Source organism: Sus scrofa, chromosome 7 (genome assembly GCF_054392235.1).
Source record: "Sus scrofa isolate SSC_HxYL_T2T_F1_AM1 chromosome 7, Sscrofa_HxYL_maternal_Yorkshire_Landrace_v2.0, whole genome shotgun sequence".
Classification (NCBI taxonomy): domain Eukaryota; kingdom Metazoa; phylum Chordata; class Mammalia; order Artiodactyla; family Suidae; genus Sus; species Sus scrofa.
The window spans coordinates 60,314,372-60,337,394 of NC_139389.1; the positions used below are offsets into that span (position 1 = coordinate 60,314,372).

The 23,023-nt window shown below is 41.4% G+C and overlaps 3 protein-coding genes across 4 annotated transcripts in view; 1 reads left to right on the forward strand and 2 right to left on the reverse strand.

Moving 5' to 3' along the window:
• Positions 1-3,236, reverse strand: part of LOC146401609 (uncharacterized) — a 29,389-nt gene extending 26,153 nt beyond the window's left edge. Inside the window, exons 1-2 of the mRNA XM_084970552.1 lie at positions 3,130-3,236; positions 2,419-3,061 (exon numbers count right to left, since the gene is read on the reverse strand). Coding sequence (XP_084826678.1) covers positions 2,419-3,061; positions 3,130-3,236 — 750 coding nt within the window. The remainder of the gene's footprint in view (positions 1-2,418; positions 3,062-3,129) is intronic.
• The window catches only part of SH3GL3 (SH3 domain containing GRB2 like 3, endophilin A3), a 350,527-nt gene extending 346,473 nt beyond the window's left edge, over positions 1-4,054 (reverse strand). Inside the window, exon 1 of the mRNA XM_084968533.1 lies at positions 3,731-4,054. The gene's annotated coding sequence lies outside the window, so the exon portion shown is untranslated. The remainder of the gene's footprint in view (positions 1-3,730) is intronic.
• The window catches only part of HDGFL3 (HDGF like 3), an 87,722-nt gene continuing 67,565 nt past the window's right edge, over positions 2,867-23,023 (forward strand). For both annotated transcript variants that reach the window (XM_021098881.2, XM_084968558.1), the window contains exon 1: positions 2,867-3,362. In XM_021098881.2, coding sequence (XP_020954540.1) covers positions 3,279-3,362 — 84 coding nt within the window. In that variant the 5' untranslated portion in view covers positions 2,867-3,278. The remainder of the gene's footprint in view (positions 3,363-23,023) is intronic.

Sequence of the window (23,023 nt, forward strand, 5' to 3'; positions counted from 1 at the left end):
GACTGGGAGAAATCTCAGTTATTGATATAACCAAACCCCAGTAATTGTTCCCCTCTTTGGACTCGGTCTTCAACCACTCCACTGGCTCCTTTCTCATAAGAAACTCAAAAATTTCTCCAATCTTTAAAAACCAGCCAAACAATCACAACAGAAAAACTCGCCCACCTTGCTTTCCTGCTTCTCTGTCTACACTCCCTGCCTCCACACTGTCACCTCTCCCTCACTTCTCAGGCCACTACTCTCTGGTTTCTTCTCATCACCATTTCAGTGAAACAGTTCCCAACAAAGTCACCAAATACTTCTCAATCACCAACTTAAATGGAGCCATCTCTTTCCTTACTTTATTTGACCTCCCTGTGGCATGTATGTGGACATTTCCCTCCTGGAAATTCTTTAATTCTTTGGCTCCTGCAGGACCACACTTCTCTTCTTTTCCTGCCTGATCCTTGAATATTGGTGTTACCCAGCTCCATCCTCCCCACTGCTTTTCTCATTCTACAAAGTTTTCTAGTAACCTTCCCCATGGTTTCAAGCACCACTTATCTACATACCTGTGTTCCACCTTGACCACTTTCCCTAAGCTGTATACTCTACTCTCCAGCAAAGCATCTCTCACTGGATGCCCTATGAAATCTCAACACACAAAACCACTCATGATCTCACCCCCAAATTGTCCATTCTTCGTGGATTTCCTCCTCTCAGTGAATGTCAAAACTAATTATCATGTTGCTGAAGCCAGAAACCAGGGAAGAGGTTTTGATTCCTCTTTCTTCCTAGTTACTTGGCACCAAATGAGTCTGCAAACCCCGTCTCAGACCTTGTCTCCTCTGTCCTGATGAGAAGCCCTCCCCAAATGAGCTCCTTACTCCAGACTCTCACCCTCAAATCCACTTCCACACAGGCCACAAGAGCAATCTGTCTAAATCCAAACTATGATCATGTCCCCCCCACGTTTAAAGTCCTCTCATGGCTTCCAATTGACCACCTTTCCCCCCTCTAAGGTCTCCTCTCCTCTGTTTCCACTCTGTGCCCATAGGGAGGCAGGGCCATTTGGGGAGAACAGCCAACAGCTAGGGCTTTGGCAGCTGGTCAGAGGGATTTGGGTTTGATATAAGATTTATGTTGGCATGATGACATGATAACAGGTCCACACAGCAGTCCTAGAAGTGGGAGATGCATTAGCAGGCTGCTACAGACCCAATATTTGTGTGCTCCTAAAATTCACATTCAACCCTGATGCCCAATGTATGTGGAAGTTGGAGGTTCAGGAGATGATTCGGTCATGAGGATGGAGCCCTGAGGAATGGGATTAGTGCCCTTATAAAAGAGATCACAGAGGGTTCCCTCACCTTCCTCCCTCCTCTTTTCCCCTCACCTCATGTAAGCCACACTGTTTTCTGTGAACCAGCAGACCCTCACCAGACAACTGAATTGCCCACACCTTGATTCTGGAACTCCCAAAATTGTGCGAAATAAATTTCTGTTGTGTCTAATTCACCCAGTCTACAGTATCTTGTTATAGCAGCCTGAAGTGACTAAGACACAGGGTATTACAACAGAGGCAAAAGGACCTAGACTAGTCTTCTACAGTGAGAAGAGAGGAAAAGGTGAACCTGCAGGACTGGTGAAGAAGGGTAACTACCTAAAACTGAAAATCACTAGATGAAGGTAGTAAGGAAATGCATTAGCAGATAATGTCAAGCACTATTAAAGTAAACAGACCACAGGAAGTCTAGAGAATTTACAGCCCCATTATCGAAAGCCGAACATAAAGGAACAAGAGCAAGAGTTAAAATATACACACAATTCTACAGAGCAAGTGAAGGAGGCAAATGCTGGGAGAAAGCACAGCTCCTATAAAGGGAGAGACAACAGGAAAGCTTAGAAGAGGGAACATACACAAACAAGGAGACTAGGTGAGGGCCACATAGTCCTTTACTCTGAGGAGCTATCATCAGCTGACCTCTGAAAGGTGAACTTCGGGGTGATGAAAGAGCTAGCCTTCATTCATTGGGCAGATTCACACACACAAACACACACAAACTTGCCAGGAGTGGAAACAAATGACCTGCCAGAGTAAGTCCCTTTTCACAAAACTACAGGCCTGTAAGACCTACGTGTGTTAAAGCATAACCGCTTATGGGCTATGGAGTCATGGACATCTGTGTTCGAACCCCAGCAGTGCCGCTCGTCAAATTAGAAAACCTCAGGGAACTCTCGTTAAATAGCTTGCTGGGGGGCGGGGGGGGAGGGCGCGGGGGGAGGCTTCCACACTGCATTGTCAAGGGCAGGCCTAGGGCGAGACCCCAGCAAGATCGCTGACTCCAGAGCTGTGCTCTTTCCAGCAGCCTGATGCTTTGGGCAAAGGGTCCCTGAGGGAGCAGACCCGGCCTGGAGCGCCTTTGTGGCCCCACTCACCCGAGAGCACCCGCAGAAGTGGCCCGCGGTGGGGAACCGGGCGGGAGCCCAGTCGTCGGCAGGTGGCCGCGGGACTTGGGGGGCGCCGGTGGCAGCGCCCCCCGTGTGGCACGGACCGATGAGGAGGGGGCCGGCCAGGTGGTGATTGGCTGGGCTGTGGCTGGCAGCTACGGGCCAAGAACAAAAGAGAGCGGGGGGCCTCCGAAGTAGGGGCTCCCGCCCGCCCTGCGCGGGCTTCGGTGCTGGGGGAGGACGCACCCACCGCCCGCCCGCCCGCCGAGCAGCCCGGCTGGCGCGCTTGGTTTCTGCGCGAAAGCTGGCCGTGTACCTAGGAATTAACCGGCCGGCGCTGGAGGGGAGGGGTGGGGAGCGGGAAGCGGGGTGTGTGGGGGGGGTGCTGAGCGCGCGCGAGAACAATAATAAGATCGTGTTTGCGGTCGCTGCCCGAGGAGGAATTCGGAGGAAGCGCGAGGCCCGGCGCTCGCGCCGCGCCCGGGAGCCCAGGAGGCAGGCCGGCGGCGGTGGCGGGATGAGGCAGGCGACGCGGCGCCTGTGAGCAGCGCGCGGCGGCGGCGGCGGCGGCGGCGGCGGCGGGGACCTCAGCGCGGGCCGGAGCCGAGCGGCCGGGGGCTCCCCTCCCCCGCTGCCGGGCGGTGATTTGCCGGGCCTGCTGCGCCCCCCGCCCACCCCTCGCTTCAGCCGCCGTCTCGCCGTTTCCCCTCGTCGGAGCGGCCGCTCGTCCGCCCGCCCGCCCGGCTCGAGGCCCGCGGGGAGAGCGGCGCAGTCCGTCGGCCCGCGGGGGGGCGGCCTCCCGGCATCTTCGCTGCGCCCAAGGACGACCAGGAAGGGGAGCGGCCGGGATGGCGCGTCCGCGGCCGCGCGAGTACAAGGCGGGCGACCTGGTCTTCGCCAAAATGAAGGGCTACCCGCACTGGCCGGCCCGGGTGAGTACGCGGCCGCGCGCGGGCCCGCCCGCCCACCATTTTCCCCTTCATGATGGCGCGCCCGCCCCCTTTCCCCATCGCCTCAGCCGGGAGCCCGCCGCGAGCGGCCGACCGCGGCCGGGGCTGAGGGCGCAGGCGGCGCTGCGCAGAGAGCAGCGGGCCGCGCCCGCACCCCGCGAGGGCGGCCATCCTTCCGCCCACTTTCGAAGGCGGCTCCCGCCCCGGCAGGCCAGCCGCTGCCTTCCTCCCGGAAAGCGGGTGGGGACCGGGAGCCCCCGCCGCCGGGCAGCGGGCCTGGGGTAGAGGCTTCGCCCGGGGCAGGGTCGTTGGTAGCCGCCGCGGGTCTCGGCGAACGTCGGGGCACGTACCGGAGCGTGGTGCAAATGGCTGTCCGCGAGCCGGCGGCTGTCCGCGGCGGTAAATCCTGGAAAGGGGTAGTGGTCATTCAGAGCCAGCAGGAGCCTTCTTGGCCGTCATTCATCCATCTCCCGGTGCATCCTTCGCCATCCAGACTTGTTGAGTTCTCCCTGAGCGCGATTCCTGGTGCCCCGCCTGCCCTATCGTTGTCCTGGGGTACGTACATCCCTGGTGCCCATGGTTCGTTTAAGCGAACACCAGATAGCTAGGAGCTTGCCGCCTGGCCCTGGCTGGTGGGTCCAGTGAGCTCCTCGTGCCTTTTCACCTCCATATTTGTTTTAGGTCGTATTCTAGACCTTTTCCTTGGCCTCACATACAGCCCATAATAGCTCTCTCTTCCTATGTTGCAGGGTTGTCGCTGGGCTCTTTCTCTAGAAAGCATCTGCGTGTAATACATAACATTAAAATTTTTTATTAGGCCCTTTGCTAGCCCATGTGCTTTGTGTTTTAAAATAAATCCCTTTTACTTTTAGTTTCATAATAGTTGGCAGTGAATTGTTTGAAATAAGAAATAGAGTGAAAAGGAGGGTCAAGGCATTTTGAAGACATGGTATTGAAGCCATTGGTATCCTTGAGGAATAGAAGTAGACATGGGAAATAATGGCATATATATATATGGCTCCAAAATATTGTATTATGTGCAAGTAAGGATACCAAGAGGCCCCCCCCCCATACATCCATTCTCAAAAGGAAATGACATCATGAGTGGCCAGACTGAAATTTGGTGAAGTTGAAGTAACAGATGAGCATCATCACTTTTTTGTTTTTAGTTTGTCATGATTGTAAAATAGAAGACACCGGGTCAGGAATTGGGGGACTTGGCCTTTGGTCTGGGTTGAGTTATGGACTAATCATCTCAGCTGTCTGAATATGCATTTCTACAGATATACAGCAATCATCCCTAGGATTCCTTCCAACACTGACAACCTCAGATTTCAAGAGGAAATAAGTCTTCTTCAGATTCCAGGAGGCTGTGCAAATAACTTTTCTCCATATCTGAGCTGTAGGCCATCCTTAAATAAGGCAAAGTTTTCATGGTAGAATATTGAGTTATTTTTCATAATGTAGTGCCATATGCTTTGGGGCAAGATTTTTGACTTTAGGAGTCCTTTAGGCAATCCCTTGAATATATTTGTCAAGAAATGAACAGCTCTAGGGCACATATTTTATACATAGTCAAAAGTGAATTAAAGGTTATCATCACTTATTTGGTCATTTCTTGTAACATAATGGCTTTCTTTAATCTTACCTTTGAAAAATACCTCCTGAGATTCAAAAAGAAAATAGACTTTAAAATGTCATTAACATGTTGCTTGCATAGGTTGGCCACCTGTAGTACTTTTAAAACAAAAAAGTGCTGCAGAAATGGTCCTAGTTGTATACTTAATTGTACATAAAATTCCCAGAAGTTATAATTCCACCCAAGGCAAAATGGAAAATAAGATGAGGAAATAAAATCAGTTAGGTTGTTAGATAAGAGACAGTAAATACAGGAAAAAAAATTCTGTGCCTGTTCACATTTAACATTGAGTTCCTCAAGGAAAGAAGCGAAATCTCTCTAATTTTTAAAAAAATATGTTATTTTATAGTGAGTGGCATGTTGGAATTTCCAAGGAAAGGTAAGGGGTAGAAAAGAAAAAAAAAATGAGTCCCTGTCTTTGTTTGTCACAGTTGTAATGCTTCAATGTTCTCATTTTAATTTCATCCGAATTCTATGAGACATTATCCTCATTGTACACCTAGCTGTAGCTTTGTAGATAATAATATTATCAAAATACTTACTGGGAAAAAAATCCTACTTATTCACATTTCAAATATGACCGCTTGATATGAAGGCCAATTCTCTTGGGATTCTATACAGCCACAAGGAATCAAGCATGGGAGGAAAAACTTGGGGGAGACAAGTATCTTGAGGCTCTGAAGAGGAGCTTTCTAGCAGTCAAAGCTGGTCCATGTGGAATGGAGAGGTGATGTCTTCACTGTAGAAAAGACATTTGTTTGGTCCTAGGAATTCCCTTGTGAGGAATGGGAGCCAAGAGGATTCAGGCATCTCGTAAATTTGGTCAGGTTGGTTTCAGCTTTTGGTTGAGCTTTCGTCTCTGACTTGGGACATATTCTGTGATCATTCTATCATCTTTCTAAGTTTCAGTTTACTAGTCTGTAAAATAGGGATAGTTCTCACCCTACAGATTTAGTGTATGTAAAAGCACTAAAGTGCAGTATTTGAATGTTCCTTTTTTTCTTTTTGAATTTCTAACTTTGCTCCCATATCAGTTCACTATTTAAAATTTTCAACTCGAGTAGATTTGTTATATCCAACATTTTATCATGAAAAATTTCAAACGTGGAAAAGTTAAAAGAATTGTACAGAGAACACCCATATATCTACCACCTAGATTCTACACTTAATATTTTACTGTAGTTGCTCTGTTACCTATTTGTTCATATACCCATCCCTCTATCCATACACCAGTCCATTTTACTTTAACGCATTTCAAAGTAAGTTGCAGCCATCATTATAATTTACTCCTAGACACTTCAGCATGCATAGCATTAACTGAAGATCAATATTTTTTATAGATCCTTTTTATTTTCTTTTGGAGGTAAAATTTACATAGACTGAAACTCACCTTATGATATACTGTTCAGCAAGTTTGATCAATGTGTACACTGGTATAATGCAAGCCCCTAATAAGATATAGAACAGTACCAATACCTTGGAAAGTTCCCTCAGGCCTCTTCCCAGTTGATTCTTGTCCTCCTCCCTGTTCAGGTGTATTATTTTAACATTAAACAGCAGCTGGCTATTTCTTCTTTTAAAATGTTTTAATTATAGTTGATTTACAATGTTCTGTCAATTTCTGCTGCAGCTGGCTATTTCTAATGAAGTATGTGTACTTGTTACTTATGACTTTGAAAGTTACAAGTTTGGGAGTTCCCTGGTGGCCTGGTGGTTGGGTACTCAGCATTGTCACTGCTGTGGCTTGGGTTTGATCTGTGGCCTGGGAACTTCTGTACTCCATAAGTGTGGCCAAGAAAAAAATTAGAAGTTCATTTATGCCAGAGGATTAACTAGCTTAATACTGAGAAATACTTATGCTTAAACAAGTCTCTGAAGCCTCTTGATTATGTACTCTATTGGCAAAAAAAAAAAAAAATTTGAGCATGCATCTCTAATATGTGTAAATTTACTTTAAAATTACATATATGTGTACTTTATACTGTTATATACATTATAAAATAAATGCAGTAGGAAACGAAAATGGATGACATATGGTATAAGTAACATTCTATGTTTTAAAGTTCTTACTGGCAAGATATCATTAAAAATACTAGATTAAATCTATTTTACAGATACTAATTTTTGAAATTTTTTTGTCTACTACTTGTGAGATCTGATCGTCACGGTTTTTATCTTCTAAAGAGATTTTTATAGAACTGTCAGCTTGACCATTTCCTTCTTTGCTTGTCCTTATATTATTAGTGTCGTCTTTTTAGGACTCCTTCAGCCACTTGTTCATTTGGTGAGAGTTCAGTTAGATGTTCCTTAATTCTACTCAACGAGGCACACACAAATGACAGTAAATCACAGTATGCCTAAAGTGAATCAATATAACCATCTAAATAAGCACACTAGAGTTGATTTATATATTAAATATTAGTAAAATTTGCTTGTTAGGTGAAAGAATAAGAAACTGAATAGAAGTTGTATTATTTTCTTCTTACACCCTCTAAAATCATCTTGTGTATCCCCTGAGGTGTGAGCATTGCTTACATTACCCCTATTGTAAATGATGGAAAAACAAAGAGTGATTCAAGCAAACCCCCAAAAGTGTCAAAACTCTTGTGTTTCAACTAAAGAGCTTTTTAAAATTTAATATGAGAACTCTCAAACATTGTTAATGGAAGAGTAAATTAATACAATCACTTTAGAAAACAGGCCTGGTCTACTATGAACACATTAAACACATTCCTACCTGTGACTTAGCAATCTGTTCTAAGCATATACCCAAGAGAAATGAGAGTCTATGTCCACCAAAAGACTGTTACAGTAATACTCACACATAGCAGTTTTATCCCTAATAGCGGAAGACTAAAAACAACCTGAATGTCCATATATAAGAACAGATAAGCAAATTTGTAGTATATTTGTACAGTGGAGTGCTATTCAGCAATGAAAAGGAAAGACTACTGATGCCCACAGAAATATGAATGAATCTCAAAAATAAAAGTTTGAGTGAAAAAAGCCAGACAGGCAAGTACATTTGGTATGATCCCATGATGATCAAAAACTGGCAGAACTGATCATTGTTTTTTTGTTTGTTTTTTATGGCCACACCCACAGCATATGGAAACTCCCAATGAAAGCTAAGTATGATAAAATTCAACCCATGAAGAAGCTTGGAGTATTAGATTCTTCTTTTTCCCCACCTCATGCAAAGTATGTGTTTTTTAAAATCGAGGCATTGCATACAGTATAATGCATAAATCCTAACTGTGTAGCTTGATACATTTTTACATATGTACGAACTCAGATCAAGATACAGAACATTTCTAGGAGGTCCTGCTGTGGCACAGTGGATTAAGAATCCAACTGCAGCAGGTTGGGACACTATGAAGGCGTGGGTTCAATCCCTGACCTGGTGCAGTGGGTTAAACAATCCGGCATTATTGCAGTTGTGGCATAGCTTGCAGCTGCAGCTCAGACTCAGTCCCTGACCTGGGAATTTCTATATGCCATGGGTATAGCTGAAAAAGAAAAAGAAAACAGAAATTGACAGAACATTGTAAATCAACTATAATAAAAAATTTTGAAGAAAAAGAAAAAAGAACAAAGCATTTGACTCACCCCTCTATGACCGTTCAAAGAGCTGAATTCTTATTAGACTTTTAATGATCACCTACTATATCGAAGTCACTATACTCCGTGTGGTTTTTTCTTTTTCTACCAATAGATTAAATTTGCAGCAGTTTAAAAACATGATAATTGAATAATTAAAGTGTTTCTATACCCTCTATTAATGTAAATACTAGTTGGGAATCCTCAGTTTCTAATATATAGCACTTTCTTTTTCTTTTTTCTTTTCTTTCTTTTTTTTTTTTTTTTTTTTTTTTTTTGCATTTGACAATAAACTGCTAGACTATGAGCCTTTATTTCTGGAGACCAGCCTGCTTATTTTCAGAGAATTACTTGAGACTTAAATTCTTTTTAATCTCAACATTAAAGTTAGATATTTATAATCTTCATCACTTTGGCATGAGTTCGCAGAAGTCCATCATTGGTTCATTCCCAAGCTGAGTGGCACAGGCTCACTCACCTTTATCCCCAGAGACAGTATTCTCATTGCCAGGGAATCAACAAATTGTCTCATTTTCTTCTGCTTAACCTTAGGAGTAAATAGGCAACCTAAACTCTTAATATCAGCATGTGTTTTCTCCATTGCTTCCATTTCAGCTCATGAATTTGTATTAATGGTGGCATGTTCCCTTTGGAGTGACCTAATAACTACTTGTTGCCTTATGATTCAAAAGGTATTAATTCTCTGAAGTCAGGTTTCCACTGTATGAGATTGTGTTTGATTCTTTAAGAAAATGACTGATAGTTTAAATGATATATGACTTTATTGAAAATGTCTATTAGACATTATAGACTGATAGGTATAGTAAACGTAAGAGAGGAAGAGCCCAAATATTTCTATTTATTAGAGAGAGTTATCTTCTATTGCAGAAGAGTTTTCAGATGTTTGATAAAAATACAGTTGTCCACTGCAAAAAGACCTATTAATCATTTCCAGCAGTACTACTGAAAGCATGAGGTGTGGACTGTTACCTGTCAGTGACAAGATAGTGCAGAAATTGAGAGTAAGGAGTTGCCCTCGTGGCTCAGTGGAAATGAATCTGACTAGTATCCATGAGGAAACAGGTTCAATCCCTGGCCTCGCTCAGTGGGTTAAGGATCCAGTGTTGCCATGAGCTGTGGTGTATGTCGCACATGTGGTTCGGATCTGGCGTTGATGTGGCTGTGGTGTAGTCCAACAGCTGCAGCTCCAATTTGACCCCTAATCTGGGAATCTCCATATGCCAGCCCTAAAAAGACAAAAACAAAGAAAAAGAAAAGAAATTGAGAGTAAGAGCTTAGAAACTTTTACCAATTTGATAGTGTAACTTTTTGTGAATCTAATTTAAAAATGAAGTTTGTATTTATATGCTTTTTAACTTTATTTTATTTTATTATTTTTATTTTATTTTTTGCTTTTTAGGGCCGCACCCAGGGCATATGGAAGTTCCCAGGGTAGGGGTCGGATCTGAGCTGTAACTGCCAGCCTACACCACAGCCACAGCAACAGCAGATTTGAGCGGAGTCTACAACCTATACCACAGCTCAGGGCAGTGTCGGATCTTTAACCCGCTGAGTGAGGCCAGGGATCAAACCCACATACTCATGAATACTAGCCGGATTCGTTTCTGCTGACCCACAGCAGGAATGTCCTAATTTTATTTTTTAATACTTCACCTTTATTAATGTATTTTATTTTAAAAAGTAACTAATAAAGTTTTTTTTAGAAAATTCCTCTTCACCGCAGAAGTGTTGACTACAGAAAAAAGGTTAATAGTGTTCCTTCCACCAAAAACAGTTTGCTCATACTATAAGCTATTTAAACTATCTTTAATTATGTAAAAGACAGTGGACTGACCTTCATGTTGAATATTAATTTCACCGGTGTAAAAAAATTATTACACAAGTAGTAGTGTTCATTGTAGAAAGGGTAATATCCCTAGAATGCTTACAAGCATCGTAAATATGCACCTATATGTGTAGGTACATAATTTTTGTAATATATACAGTTTTGCAACCTTTTTTTCTACTAGACACTGTAACTTTAGAACACTTTCAAGGCAATGAATATGTCTCTATAACATTATTTATAACAGCCATCTCATAATTTATGACATGGAGCTATTTTTATAAATTATAACTAATTCCTATCAACAGGACAGTTTATTTCCGGCTTTATAAAAGAATACTCTGAGAAACATTCTTTGGCTAAGTCATTAGTTGTTTGCTTAGGACAAGTTTCTGGAAATTATATTTCTGAGTTAAGGGGCATGTGCCTCTGTTAAGGCTTTGTATTTATATTGTTACATTACTCTCCAGAAAAGTTTTTACTGTCTTATCCACTATAAGAATAAGAGATACTTGTTTTCTCACGTATTCATTAAAAGTAGATGATTCAGACTTGAAAAAAATCTTTGTCAGTTTAATAAACACAAATGTTTAATTGAATTAATTTCTTTGGTTACAAGTTGGGCAGCATATATTTATCATACATGACATATATCAACAATATGTCATATATGTGTCCTGATTACAAGTTAGGATGAGTATATGTCATAACACTACTATGAGGTAGATATCCCCATAAGAGAACCAAGATTTAGCTTAAGAATTTCTCCTAAAGACATACACTTATTAAGTGTCTTAATCACAGGCTATCAAGAATGCCGCAAGAGGAATTCTTTCTGTAGCACAACAGGATCTGCGGTGGCACTGCAGTGCCAGGACTTAGGTTCAATCCCCAGCCCTGCATGATGGGTTAAAGGATCTGGCGTTGCCACAGCTGCAGCATATGTAGGTCATAAACTGCCGCCATGGATCTGACCCCTAGCCCAGGAACTCCATATGCCTGTGGGGCAGCCAAAAATAAATGAAAAAATAAAAGAATGCCACAAGAACATAAGAAATGTGATATCATACTAGGTAAAAGACTGAAGAAGCATTTGGCAATGTATTATATCATGTAGGGAGTACCTGTCATGGCTTAGCATTAACAGACCCAACTAGTATCCATGAGGATGCAGGTTCAATCCCTGGCCTCGCTCAGTGAGTTAAGGATCCAGTGTTGCTGTGAGCTGTGGTGTAAGTCATAGACATGGCTTGGAACCCACTTGTTGTGGCTGTGGTGTAGGCCGGCAGCTGTAGCTACAATTCAGCCCCTAGCCCGGGAACTTCCATATGCTGAGGATGTGGCCATAAAAAAAAAAGACCAAAAAAAAAAAACCCGCACTTTGCTGTACAGCAGAAATTGATAGAACATTGTAAATAAACTATTAAAACAAAAGTTCTAGTGTAGATAAAGTAGGCTTAAAAAAAAAAAAAAAGCCATGTACATGTGTGTGTATATAGGGCTCACAAGTTGCTGTAAAACTGGCAATCTCAAGTCAGAGAACATTTACCATTATAGCATTTATTATATTATCTTTTAGTCTGTATCTCTTTGAAAGCTCTTATAAAAATAAATAAGATATTAGTTGCCCATTTAGAGAAAGAAGAGACCCATTAAAATCAATTCTGAATGAATGGCATAGTGTTGACTTAGTGTAGGTTCTAAAAACCTTTATGTGTGAGAGAACACATATACTTTGAACATCAGGTAGGTTAGCTATGTGAGTTACTGGTTCAGTAGAGCCTAGAAGCTCAATCATAAAAGCCATCACAAGCCTGTGTAGCTTTTTGCCAGTTTACTGAATTCCCAATCCCCATAACAACATTTTTCTGTGTATAGTATTTCACTGTCTTTTGCATACATAATCTCCTTTTAGCTGATTAAAATAGAAATAGTGAAAATTTCTATTATATCATCTTCCTTGATAAGAATTTGCTGTAGTTAGGCAAGTACCATCTATATAGTCACAGAGAGCCACATAGAGGTTAAATGATGAGATGATCTAATGACTAGTAAGCTCAAACCTTTAGAATGGCATCCTCCAGATTTATGAGCAAGATTTCCTGCCATGTTGGGAAAGACAACGAGACTAGGATTTAAAAGACAAGAATCTCATTCCACCACTATCTTAGTTTGTTAGGTTTGGGCATCCTTTTTGGTTTGGTTTTGGGGAGCATCTTATTATAACCTCTCTGTAAAACAGGTCGAGTGATCATTCTTATTCTTTTGCCCTTTTTCCTAATAATCAGATGTGAAAATATACATGAAGTGTTTGCTAATTAAGTACCTATTACCTCCTTGAAACACCAGACTAGGAACCTAGTCTCAGTATTGCTTTTGTGGTTTGACAAGTGTGTTTTTCAGCAATTTCCTTGTGTCTTTATGATAGCGCTTTAGCTCTAGGCTTTGAGAGTTGTGGGGACTTCCTTTTGTTACCCCTCATTCAGATTCCTGAGCGTGATGGGCCATTCTAGAGATTCCATGTTGCTCCAGGAGTTTGGGGCAAACTAAAAGGGTCTGTGGAAGTTTCCCTTGTGGCTCACTGGTTAAGAACCCGACTAGTATCCATGAGGATGCAGGTTCAATCCCTGGCCTCACTCAGTGGGTTAAGGATCTAGCATTGCCGCAAGCTGTGGCATAGGTCACAGATTTGGCTCAGATCTGATGCAGCTGTTATGTAGGCCGGTGGCTGCATCTCCAATTTCATCCCTAGCCTGAGAATTTCTGTATGCCATGGGTGTGGCCCTAAAGAGACAAAAAATAAAAGGGTCTCTGAATCAGCTACTCTTCTCACTTGATCACTGAGACCCAAGCTCTAAGTGAATTTTCTAAACTTGATTATAGAGTCCCTTAGGCTTCAGAAAAGTAGAGGTACCCGTTCAAAGTGTAGGAGAGTCAGTGGTAATAAGGTTGCCTCCATGTAGGCTGGAAAATTCTTACTAACATGGTAGTAACTTCTCAGTTTCCATCAAAATACGTTTAAGATGGGGCTTGTTATAAGTGATAGATTCAGTTAGGTTCAGTAGTGGTTAGCAAATATAAAATGAGTTTCATAGAAGATTGAAACATTTTTATGTAGAGGAAAACATCAAAAAATAAACTCATGTCTTTAGATGTCTCCTTTTTGTCACTGAATGGCATCTTAAATTTTTGGAGGAAACGCATATTCAAAGAGAGCAATATTATAAATTCTCAGTTCATTTTTTAAAAGTTAGCGTATGTTAAATAGATTGAAAGTTAATTCCCTCTAGACTTCTGTTTGACTTTCAAAATGAGACCAACTATTTTCAAACAAGGGGTAACTTTTTATCTCCTTCACTGGGCTGCTACTTGAGGATTAAGTCAATAATTTTGAAAAAGTATTTAGACCTTAGAAATGAGATGTTGTTGCTGATTGATTCTGATTCAGTCCAGTATAGTGACTTTCAGACTTTTTTGGACTGTAACTGACAGAGATAAATATTAATTTCGAACACATATCAGAAAAAAAATTTCACCAAATCATACTGTATGTGATACATTCTGAAATTTTTTATCTTTCATTTTGTATAAAATCAGGTTGTAGCCCCACAAGATCAATTTTACTACCTGTAGCTTGAAAAGCACTGCTGTGGTCTGTTAGGCCAAAGGGAAATTAATTTATGTGAGTTATATTACGTTTATATAGAACACTGGTTGGATTTTTGAGGTGAGTTAATAGTCTTGAGCTTTTCATTCTACTATAGCACAGTCTTACATGAAGGTCACACGAACATAAGAAATGAAATTTATGTTAGGTCAGTTAACCATCCAGGCCAGTATTTTCCTTGATCTCCAAAGGTATACAGATCAAATACTCTCATCTTCCTTTAATATTGAACTGCAAATATACCTACAACTTTCTTGAACCTAATTATAGTGTCATAATATGGCTTCTTGGGGGTAATTAAGCTTCATACATTTGCTAACTATCCAGTTATAAACACTGTTTGACTACCTAGTGTTCCTGGGATGATAATATCGAGCTTCTGGAGTTTTCTTGGGTTCATGAGACTAGACTGTGCAGTTATCAGGCTGTCAGTGACTGGGATTGATGGGCTTTTTTTTTTTGTTGTTGTTGTTGTTGTTGTTATTGCTATTTCTTGGGCCGCTCCTGCGGCATATGGAGGTTCCCAGGCTAGGGGTTGAATCGGAGCTGTATTCACCGGCCTACGCCAGAGCCACAGCAACGCAGGATCCGAGCCGCGTCTGCAACCTACACCACAGCTCACGGCAACGCCGGATCGTTAACCCACTGAGCAAGGGCAGGGACCGAACCCGAAACCTCATGGTTCCTAGTCGGATTCATTAACCACTGCGCCACGATGGGAACTCCTGATGGGCTTTTTTTAAGTCCAAAACACTTATAGGTGGGATGAATTTGTGGTGCCTGCTGAGGTGGCTATAAAGTCATTTCTAATGGTTCTATATATTTTTTCAATCACTTTTGTCTAATCAAAAAGAAATGTCCTTGCTACTATTAGGTACAGCAGTCTCAGAAGAGAGAACCCAGTATTGGTGATAGTAAGGCCCTGTTCAATTTCTGAAAAAGATATGTTCCTGAAAAGTTATAGTAAGCACAGTTTGATACCTCACATCTGACTGACTGACTCACCCAAAATACATAACACTTCTGTTGGAAAATAGCGCCACTCTGCTAAGTGGAAATATCTGGGAACAAAAGGGATAGTATTAGATTAATCTTTGTATTATGCCAGGTATTCAAGAACTCTGGTGGCTCTCCACTCAGCTTTTTGTTACTGGTATTTTCTGGCCCTGTCCTGTGCTAAGTGGGGTGGCAAGGAAGAACAAAGCCTTTGATAAAGTAATAAAATTTGGTGGTCTCCATTGTTCATTTTTAATAAGCTCCTTGTATGTGGAATAGATATATTTAACTACAAGGTATCAGGTAACCCAGGACAAATGTGTCCCTTGTATTTATATTGTCATAAAAGCAGATTGCAGAAGTAGGGCAGCTCAGCAAGAATGGACAGTTAAGAGAAGTTTGTCGAAGGGAAGTGGAGATGATGGTGATTGAAGACTCCTCCTTTGTGCCACTAAAATTGGTTCTCATTCAGTATTATTGTAAACTCTAAAAAATAAGCCCTGGAAGAGTTTCTTCTTTGGTGCAGTGATTACACCAAACTGGTGGTGTCTCTGCAACAGCTTAGGTTGCTGCTGGGGCATAGGTTCGACCCCTGGTCCGGTGCAGTGGGTTAAGGTTCTGGTGTTGCCACAGCAGTGGCTCAGATTCGATCCCTGGCCTGGGAACCTCCGTATGCTGAAGGTGTGACAGTAATAATAATAATAGTAATAATAGTAATAGGCCCTTGACCTCTCCATTTTCTCTTGGTTTCCCAGCTTTTTCCTTGCTTCATTCCTTCCTTATCCTAATTAGACCCACATGGTTACTTGAACTGCTCTCATTTCATGCACACTTTGATGCATTTATCCTGTGGACTCCTTCCTGCATCATTCTTAGAATCTGCCTTCTCTGTTCCAGCTGGTGATAGAGACCAGCTAGACATAATCACAAAAACATACAGACTGGGGCTGCTCTAGGATTAATTTCAGTTAGGTCCTCAACACTGCTCATCATCCTTTTACTTGTCCTGGCTCAGCTTGTCCATCCTCTTCAGGTGTTAGTAGATACTTTTACTATCCTCTTCCAATGCAGTTTCTTTACCCTCATTTTCAGCAAATTATTTATTTTACTTTCATATTTCATATGTTCATTTTCAAGTTGCAGTGGAGAGCAGGAGCTTTGTGGGCAGATGAAGCCATGTCTGCTTCATTGCTCTGTCCCTCAGAAGATGAATGACCCTGGATACCTAATCTCTTAGCTTTCATGGACTGTAAAATAGAGACCATGATGCCTCCTTTTTAGGGTTATTTCCAGGATTTTTAACATAAAGAGCCTGAAGTTTAACAGATGATCAAAAAATGTCTGTTTCCCTCTCCATCCACCTGTTGTTCCCCATCCTCCTTACTAAGACCCTCCCCTTCTTGCTTGGCCCCACCCTTTTCTTTCTTTCATTCAACATTTAGCAGATGTCTTTGAATGTTTGCTATGTCCCAGATACCCTAATAGATGCTAAGGGTAGAGAAGTGACCTAAACGAAGTTTTGTTCTCATAGACTTTAAGTCATCATCTTCTTCCCCTGCACTCTTTCTGTTCAGACCAGAATGAATAATCTTTCCTATCTTTCATGTACTGCTCTCTCAGCTTTCCGTAGTTAGCCAGGCTTCTTTAAATAACTGACCTTTCTTTCTCTTTCTCACACTTCTCCCAGAAGTCACCATGACCTGCCAACTCAAAGAACTCATTACAATCCTAATTGTTGCCTCTGTGGAATTAATACTGCCTTTAGAAAATTATCTTCCCTTGGCTTCCCTCATGTATTTCTTTTCTTGAAAGATTCTTCTGCTTCTCTAACCATACATTCGCAGGTTCTTTTTTGGCTTCAAGCCGCTATTCTTTTTAATTTTTTTTTTTTAGGGCCATGCCTACAGCATATGGAAGTTCCCAGGCTGAGTCAAATCAGAGCTGCAGCTGTCAGCCTGCACCACAGCCCCAGCAATGCCAGATCTGAGCTACATCCATGAACTACGCTGCGGCTTGTGGCAATGCTGGATTGTTAACCTACTGAGCGAGGCCAGGGATCAAACCCACATCCTCATGGATGCTATTCGGGTTCTTTTTTTTTCTTCTTTTCTTTTTTTATTTATTTTATATTTTTTTCTTTTTAGGGCCGCACCTGCAGCATATGGAAGTTCCCAGGCTATGGGTTGAATTGGAGCTGTAGCAGCCAGCCTACACCATAGCAACGTCAGATCAGAGCCGTGTCTACAACCTACACCACAGCTCATGGCAACACCAGATCCTTAACCCATTGAGCAAGGCCAGGGATCAAACCCACATCCTCAGGGATGCTAGTCAGGTTCGTTAACCACTGAGCCATGACAGGAACTCCACTATTCTGGTTCTTAACCTGCTGAACCACAGAAGGAACTCCCACCGAGCCACTATTCTTTAGAGGACTGTTTTCTAAACCTCTTTTTCAGGCCCATACTCACTGTTGTGCGCTTCAAATCCATACATCCATTTATTTACTAGATAGCTCCATCTAGCTGTCCATCAGAAAACACAAACTCATCATCAAAACTAATCTGTCCACCCCTTCCCACCCAGGTATTCCTGTTTTTGTCAAAGATTACTATTCAGCCAGTCACCCAAAAAACAAAGACCTTAAATTATTCCTAGATTCTCCTTTTTCTTTACCTCCAATATCTTGTTGATCACCTAATGATGTCAAGATTATACAAATGGAGATCTGGTAGTAGTTCTGATAGAGAAAAGTAGTGTGAAATTTGATTCATCACACAGCCTAGGGCAATGTAAGAGTGTTAAACACAAAAGAACCTGAGGCATATTCATGTTGTAAACAGGATATAATTTCAGCAAAACAGTATGACATTAAATTATTAATTTATATTTTTGGTGTCGTTCTATTTCTACTTAATATGTAAATTTATCTTGGTTTTATTTTTATTTTTTTCCTTTTTTTCTTGCTTGTAGCATGTAGAAGTTCCCAAACCAGGGATGGAGCCCATGCCACAGCAGCAGCCCAAGCCACTGCAGTAACTTCACTGGATCCTAAACCCAAAGACACACAAGGGAACTCCAGTCTTAATTTTATAGTGTATCATTGTAATAGTACTGCTGTTAGATTTGTGCCCATTTCAGAACATTATGATAAAATTTTACAACAGGTGGGGCTCCACATCATGTTGATGCATTTTTTTATTCTTCTTTTTTTAAGAATTCCGATCAGGAGCAGAAGTTAAATTCCGTCAAATTGTAATAGTCTTGTAAGTTTTCTCTTATGGTCTTTGTATTAATTATATTATATAGATTTAAAATAGTGAATTGTACTTGTATACCTGGAATATACCTTACTTTGTCTCAGTTCAGTAGTCCCCCCTAATCTGTGGGGGATACAGTACAATACCACTAATGAATGCCTGAAATTGGGAATACAATTCAGAGGCCTATGTGTGTGTGTAGGTATAGGAAAAAATAGTGTGTGTGTGTGTGTGTGTGTGTGTGTGTGTATACACTATTTCCTATGTAGGTATATATAGTGTGTGTGTGTATATATATATACACTATTTTTTCCTGTACCTACATAGCTATAATAGAGTTTAATTTATAAATTAGGCACAGTAAAATATTAACAACAATAATAAAACAGTTATATCAACACAATAATAAAAGTTATGTGAATGTGGTCTCCTCATAATATTGTACCAATTTAACACCTTTTCATCCTGACTAAGCACTTACATCATGCGCTGTGGACATAACTGGTAGTTTGGAGTACAACAGCAAAACTAGCCCAAATGTCTTTTTCCTTCTTCACGGTTTCATGGATAGAAAATTGGTACATCTTGGAGTTCCCATCGTGGCGCAGAGGTTAACGAGTCTGACTAGGAACCATGAGGTTGCGGGTTCGATCCCTGGCCTTGCCCAGTGGGTTGAGGATCCGCCATTGCCATGAGCTGTGGTGTAGGTTGCACATATGGCTCAGATCCCATGTTGCTGTGGCTCTGGCGTGGGCCGGCAGCTACAGCTCCGATTAGACCCCTAGCCTGGGAACCTCCATGTGCCACGGTTGCGGCCCTAGAAAAGGCAAAAAGAAAAGAAAATTGGTTCACAGACGATATTAAGTTAAGAACTTTTACTTATTCCCTTAAAAGAAGCACTTCACATCTTCTCTTTGACATATCCAAATTTCTGGCATCACTACTCTTGCACTCTGGGGCCATAATTAAGTAAAGGTTACTTGAACACCAGCACTGCAATACTGCAGCAGTTGATCTAATAACTGAGATAGCTACTAAGTTACTAACAGATGGGGTATGCTGGACGAAGGAATGGATGATGCATGTCCCACTCCAGGATGGCTTGAGATTTCATCATGTTACACAGAATGGTGGACAATTTAAAATACTAGTTATTTCTGGGAGTTCCCATTGTGGAGCAGCAGAAACAAATCCGATTAGGAACCATGAGGTTGCAGGTTTGATCCCTGGCCTCGCTTAGCAGGTTGGGCTCCAGCATTGCTGTGAGTTGTGGTGTAGTTCGCGGACACGGCTCAGATCCTGTGTTGCTGTGGCTGTGGCAAAGGCTGGCAGCTGTAGCTCCATTTTGACCCCTAGCCTGGGAACTTCCATGTGCTGTGGGTGCGGCCCTAAAAAAAAAAAAAAAAAAAAGTTATTTCTGGAATTTTCCATTAAATAGTTTTGGACCATGGTTGTCCACAGAAAACCAAAACCATAGCAAATGAAACTGCAAATAATGGTGAACCACTGTATGTCCATTTGTTTTTTGTTGAGATATAATTCAGGTAACATAAAACTCACCCATTTAAATTACACAGTTCAGTAGGTTTTACTGTATTCACAAGGCTGTACAACCATTACTAATTCTGAAACAATTTTATCACTCCAAAAAGAAACCTGTATCCATTAAGCAGTCCGTCCCCATCTATTCTTAGCCCCAATCAATGGTAGTCAGTGATGTACTCTATCTCTGTGAATTTGCTTATTCTGGATATTTCATTTAAAGAGTGTCATAGAATATATAGCCTAATATGTCTGGCCTCTTTAACGATGTTTTCAAACTTCATCAATGTTATAGCGTCTATCACGTCTATAGTGTCTTCCTTTTAATGGCTGAGTAACAGTCCATAGGTATTACAGATTTTGTTTATACATTCATCAGTTGATAGATATTAGGGTCATTTCCACTTTGGGCTGTTATAAATAATACTACAATAAATATATATGTACAATTTTTATGTGGATTTAATGTGTTCATTAAACATAAATATCATAAAACAAATATCTCTTGGGTATATACTTAGGAATGGAATTGCTGGGTCATATTTGACGCTTTGTTTAATCCTTTGAAAAGTTTCCAGACTCTTCTCCAAAGCTGCTGTACCATTTTGCACTCCATAAGCCTAATGGCCTTGTCCAATGTTGAATAAAAGTGATCAGAGTGAATATTGGAGTTCCCGTTGTGGCTCAGTGGTTAACGAATCCAACTAGGAACCATGAGGTTGCGGGTTCAATCCCGGCCTTGCTCAGTGGGTTAAGAATCCAGCGTTGCCATGAGCTGTGGTATAGGTTGCAGATGCAGCTCAGATCCCATGTTGCTGTGGCTCTGGTGTAGGCCAGTGGCTACAGCTCCAATTCGCCCCCTAGCCTGGGAACCTCCATGTGCCGCAGGAACGGCCCAAAAAATGGCAAAAAAGACAAAAAAAAAAGTGATCAGAGTAAATATCATCATCATGTTCCTGATCTTATGCAGGAAACTTTCATTTTTCACCGTTAAGTATGATGTTAGCTGTGGATTTTTCATAGATGCCCTTTGCCAAGTTGAGAGTGTTTCCTTCTATGCCTAGTTTGTTGAGTTTTTTTTTTTAATCATGTAAGGATGCTGGTTTTTGTCAAATGCTTTCCCCACATCTCTTGAGTTAACCATATGGTGTCTTGTCTATTGTTTATTAATATGGTGTATTATGTTGATTGATTTCCATGTGTTAAACCAACTTTGCATTCCTGGGATAAAATTTCTTGGTCATGGTGCAGAATTTTTTTGTTTTTTGGCCACACCCACAGCATTTGAAAGTTCCCAGGCCAGGGGGGGTACCCACACTGCAACTGTAACCAAAACCACAGCAGTGACAAGGGAACTCCCAGAATTCTTTTTATATGTTGTTAGATTCTGTTTGCTAATACAAATAAATGGTCCGTGACATACCCTGGTTGAACTTAAAATTTTTTGACTTCATGACAGTGCAAAAGCAGTACACGTTCAGTAGAAACCACACTTCAAATTTTGAATTTTGATCTTTTCCCAGGCCAGCAGTATGTTGTAAGATACTTTCTTGTGATGCTGGCCAATGGCAGTGAGCCCTAACTCACATTCAGCCATGAGGTCATGAGAGTAAACAACCAGTACACTTATAACTATTCTATGCCCATATAATCATTCTGTTTTTTTACTTTCAGAATGGTATTAATAAATTATATGAGGTGCTCAATATTTTATTATAAAATAGGCCTTATGTTAGATTATTTTGCCCAAATGTAGGCTAATGTAAGTGTTCCAAGCATGTGTAAGGTGGGCTACCCTAAGCTGTGATGTTTGGTATGTTGGGAGTACTAAATCCTTTTGACTTAATGATAATTTAACAATTAATTTCAGTTTATCTGGGTGTAACTATCATAAGTTGAGGAAGATCTGTTTTGTTGACAATTTGTGCATCTGTAAGTAATAAATAATATTGATCTATTGTTCTGTTTTTTTATGACGTCTACTTCTGGTATACTTGTATCAGAGTAATACTGGCCTCAAAAAATGAATTGGGGACTGTTTTCTATTTTGTTGTCATTGTTTTTGTTTTTGGCTGCTCCTGTGGCATATGGAAGTTCTCAGGCCAGGGACTGAATCCAAGCCACCGCTGCAGCAATGCTGTATCCTTAACCCACTGTGCCACGGTGGGAACTCTTCCCCTCTATTTTTTGAAAAAGTTTGAAGTATTGCTATTAATTCTTCTTGAAATGTTTGTTAGGATTCACCAGTGAAGCCATCTGGTCCTGAGTTTTTCTTTGTGGGTAGGTTTTTTTTTTTCCCCCTACCCCTTTATTGAGCTATAACAAAACATTGTGTAACATTAAGGTATACAGTGTGATGATTTGACACACTTAAAAATATTATAAAGTGTGGAGTTCCCATCGTGGCACAGTGGTTAACGAATCTGAGTAGGAACCATGAGGTTGCAGGTTCGATCCCTGGCCTTACTCAGTGGGTTAAGGATCCGGCATTGCTGTGAGCTGTGGTGTAGGCCACAGACACGGCTCAGATCCAGCATTGCTGTGGCTCTGGCGTAGGCTGGCTGCTAGAGCTCTGATTGGACCCCTAGGCTGGGAACCTCCATATGCTGCAAGTGCCGCCCTAGAAAAGACAAAAAATATATATATATTATAAAGTGATTACCCCTGTAAGGTTAGTTAGCACCTCAGTCACCTCCCATAATTACCTTTTTTTTGTAGTAAGAACATTTAAGATTTACTCTCAGCGGGAGGTCCTGTCGTGGTTCAGTGTTTAACGAATCTGACTAGGAACCATGAGGTTGTGGGTTCTATCCCTGGCCTCGATCAGTGGGATAAGGATCCAGCATTGCCGTGAGCTGTGATGTGGGTCGCAGATGCAGCTTGGATTCCCTGTTGTTGTGGCTGTGGTGTAGGCCGGCGGCTACAGCTCCAGTTAGACCCCTAGCCTGGGAACTTCTATGTGCCATGGGTGCGGCCCTAGAAAAAGAAAAAAAAAATTCACTCTCAGCAATTTTCGAGTCTATACAAAATTTTTAAGTATAATCACCATACTGTGTGTTAGATCCCCAAAACTTACTCAACTTGTAATTGAAA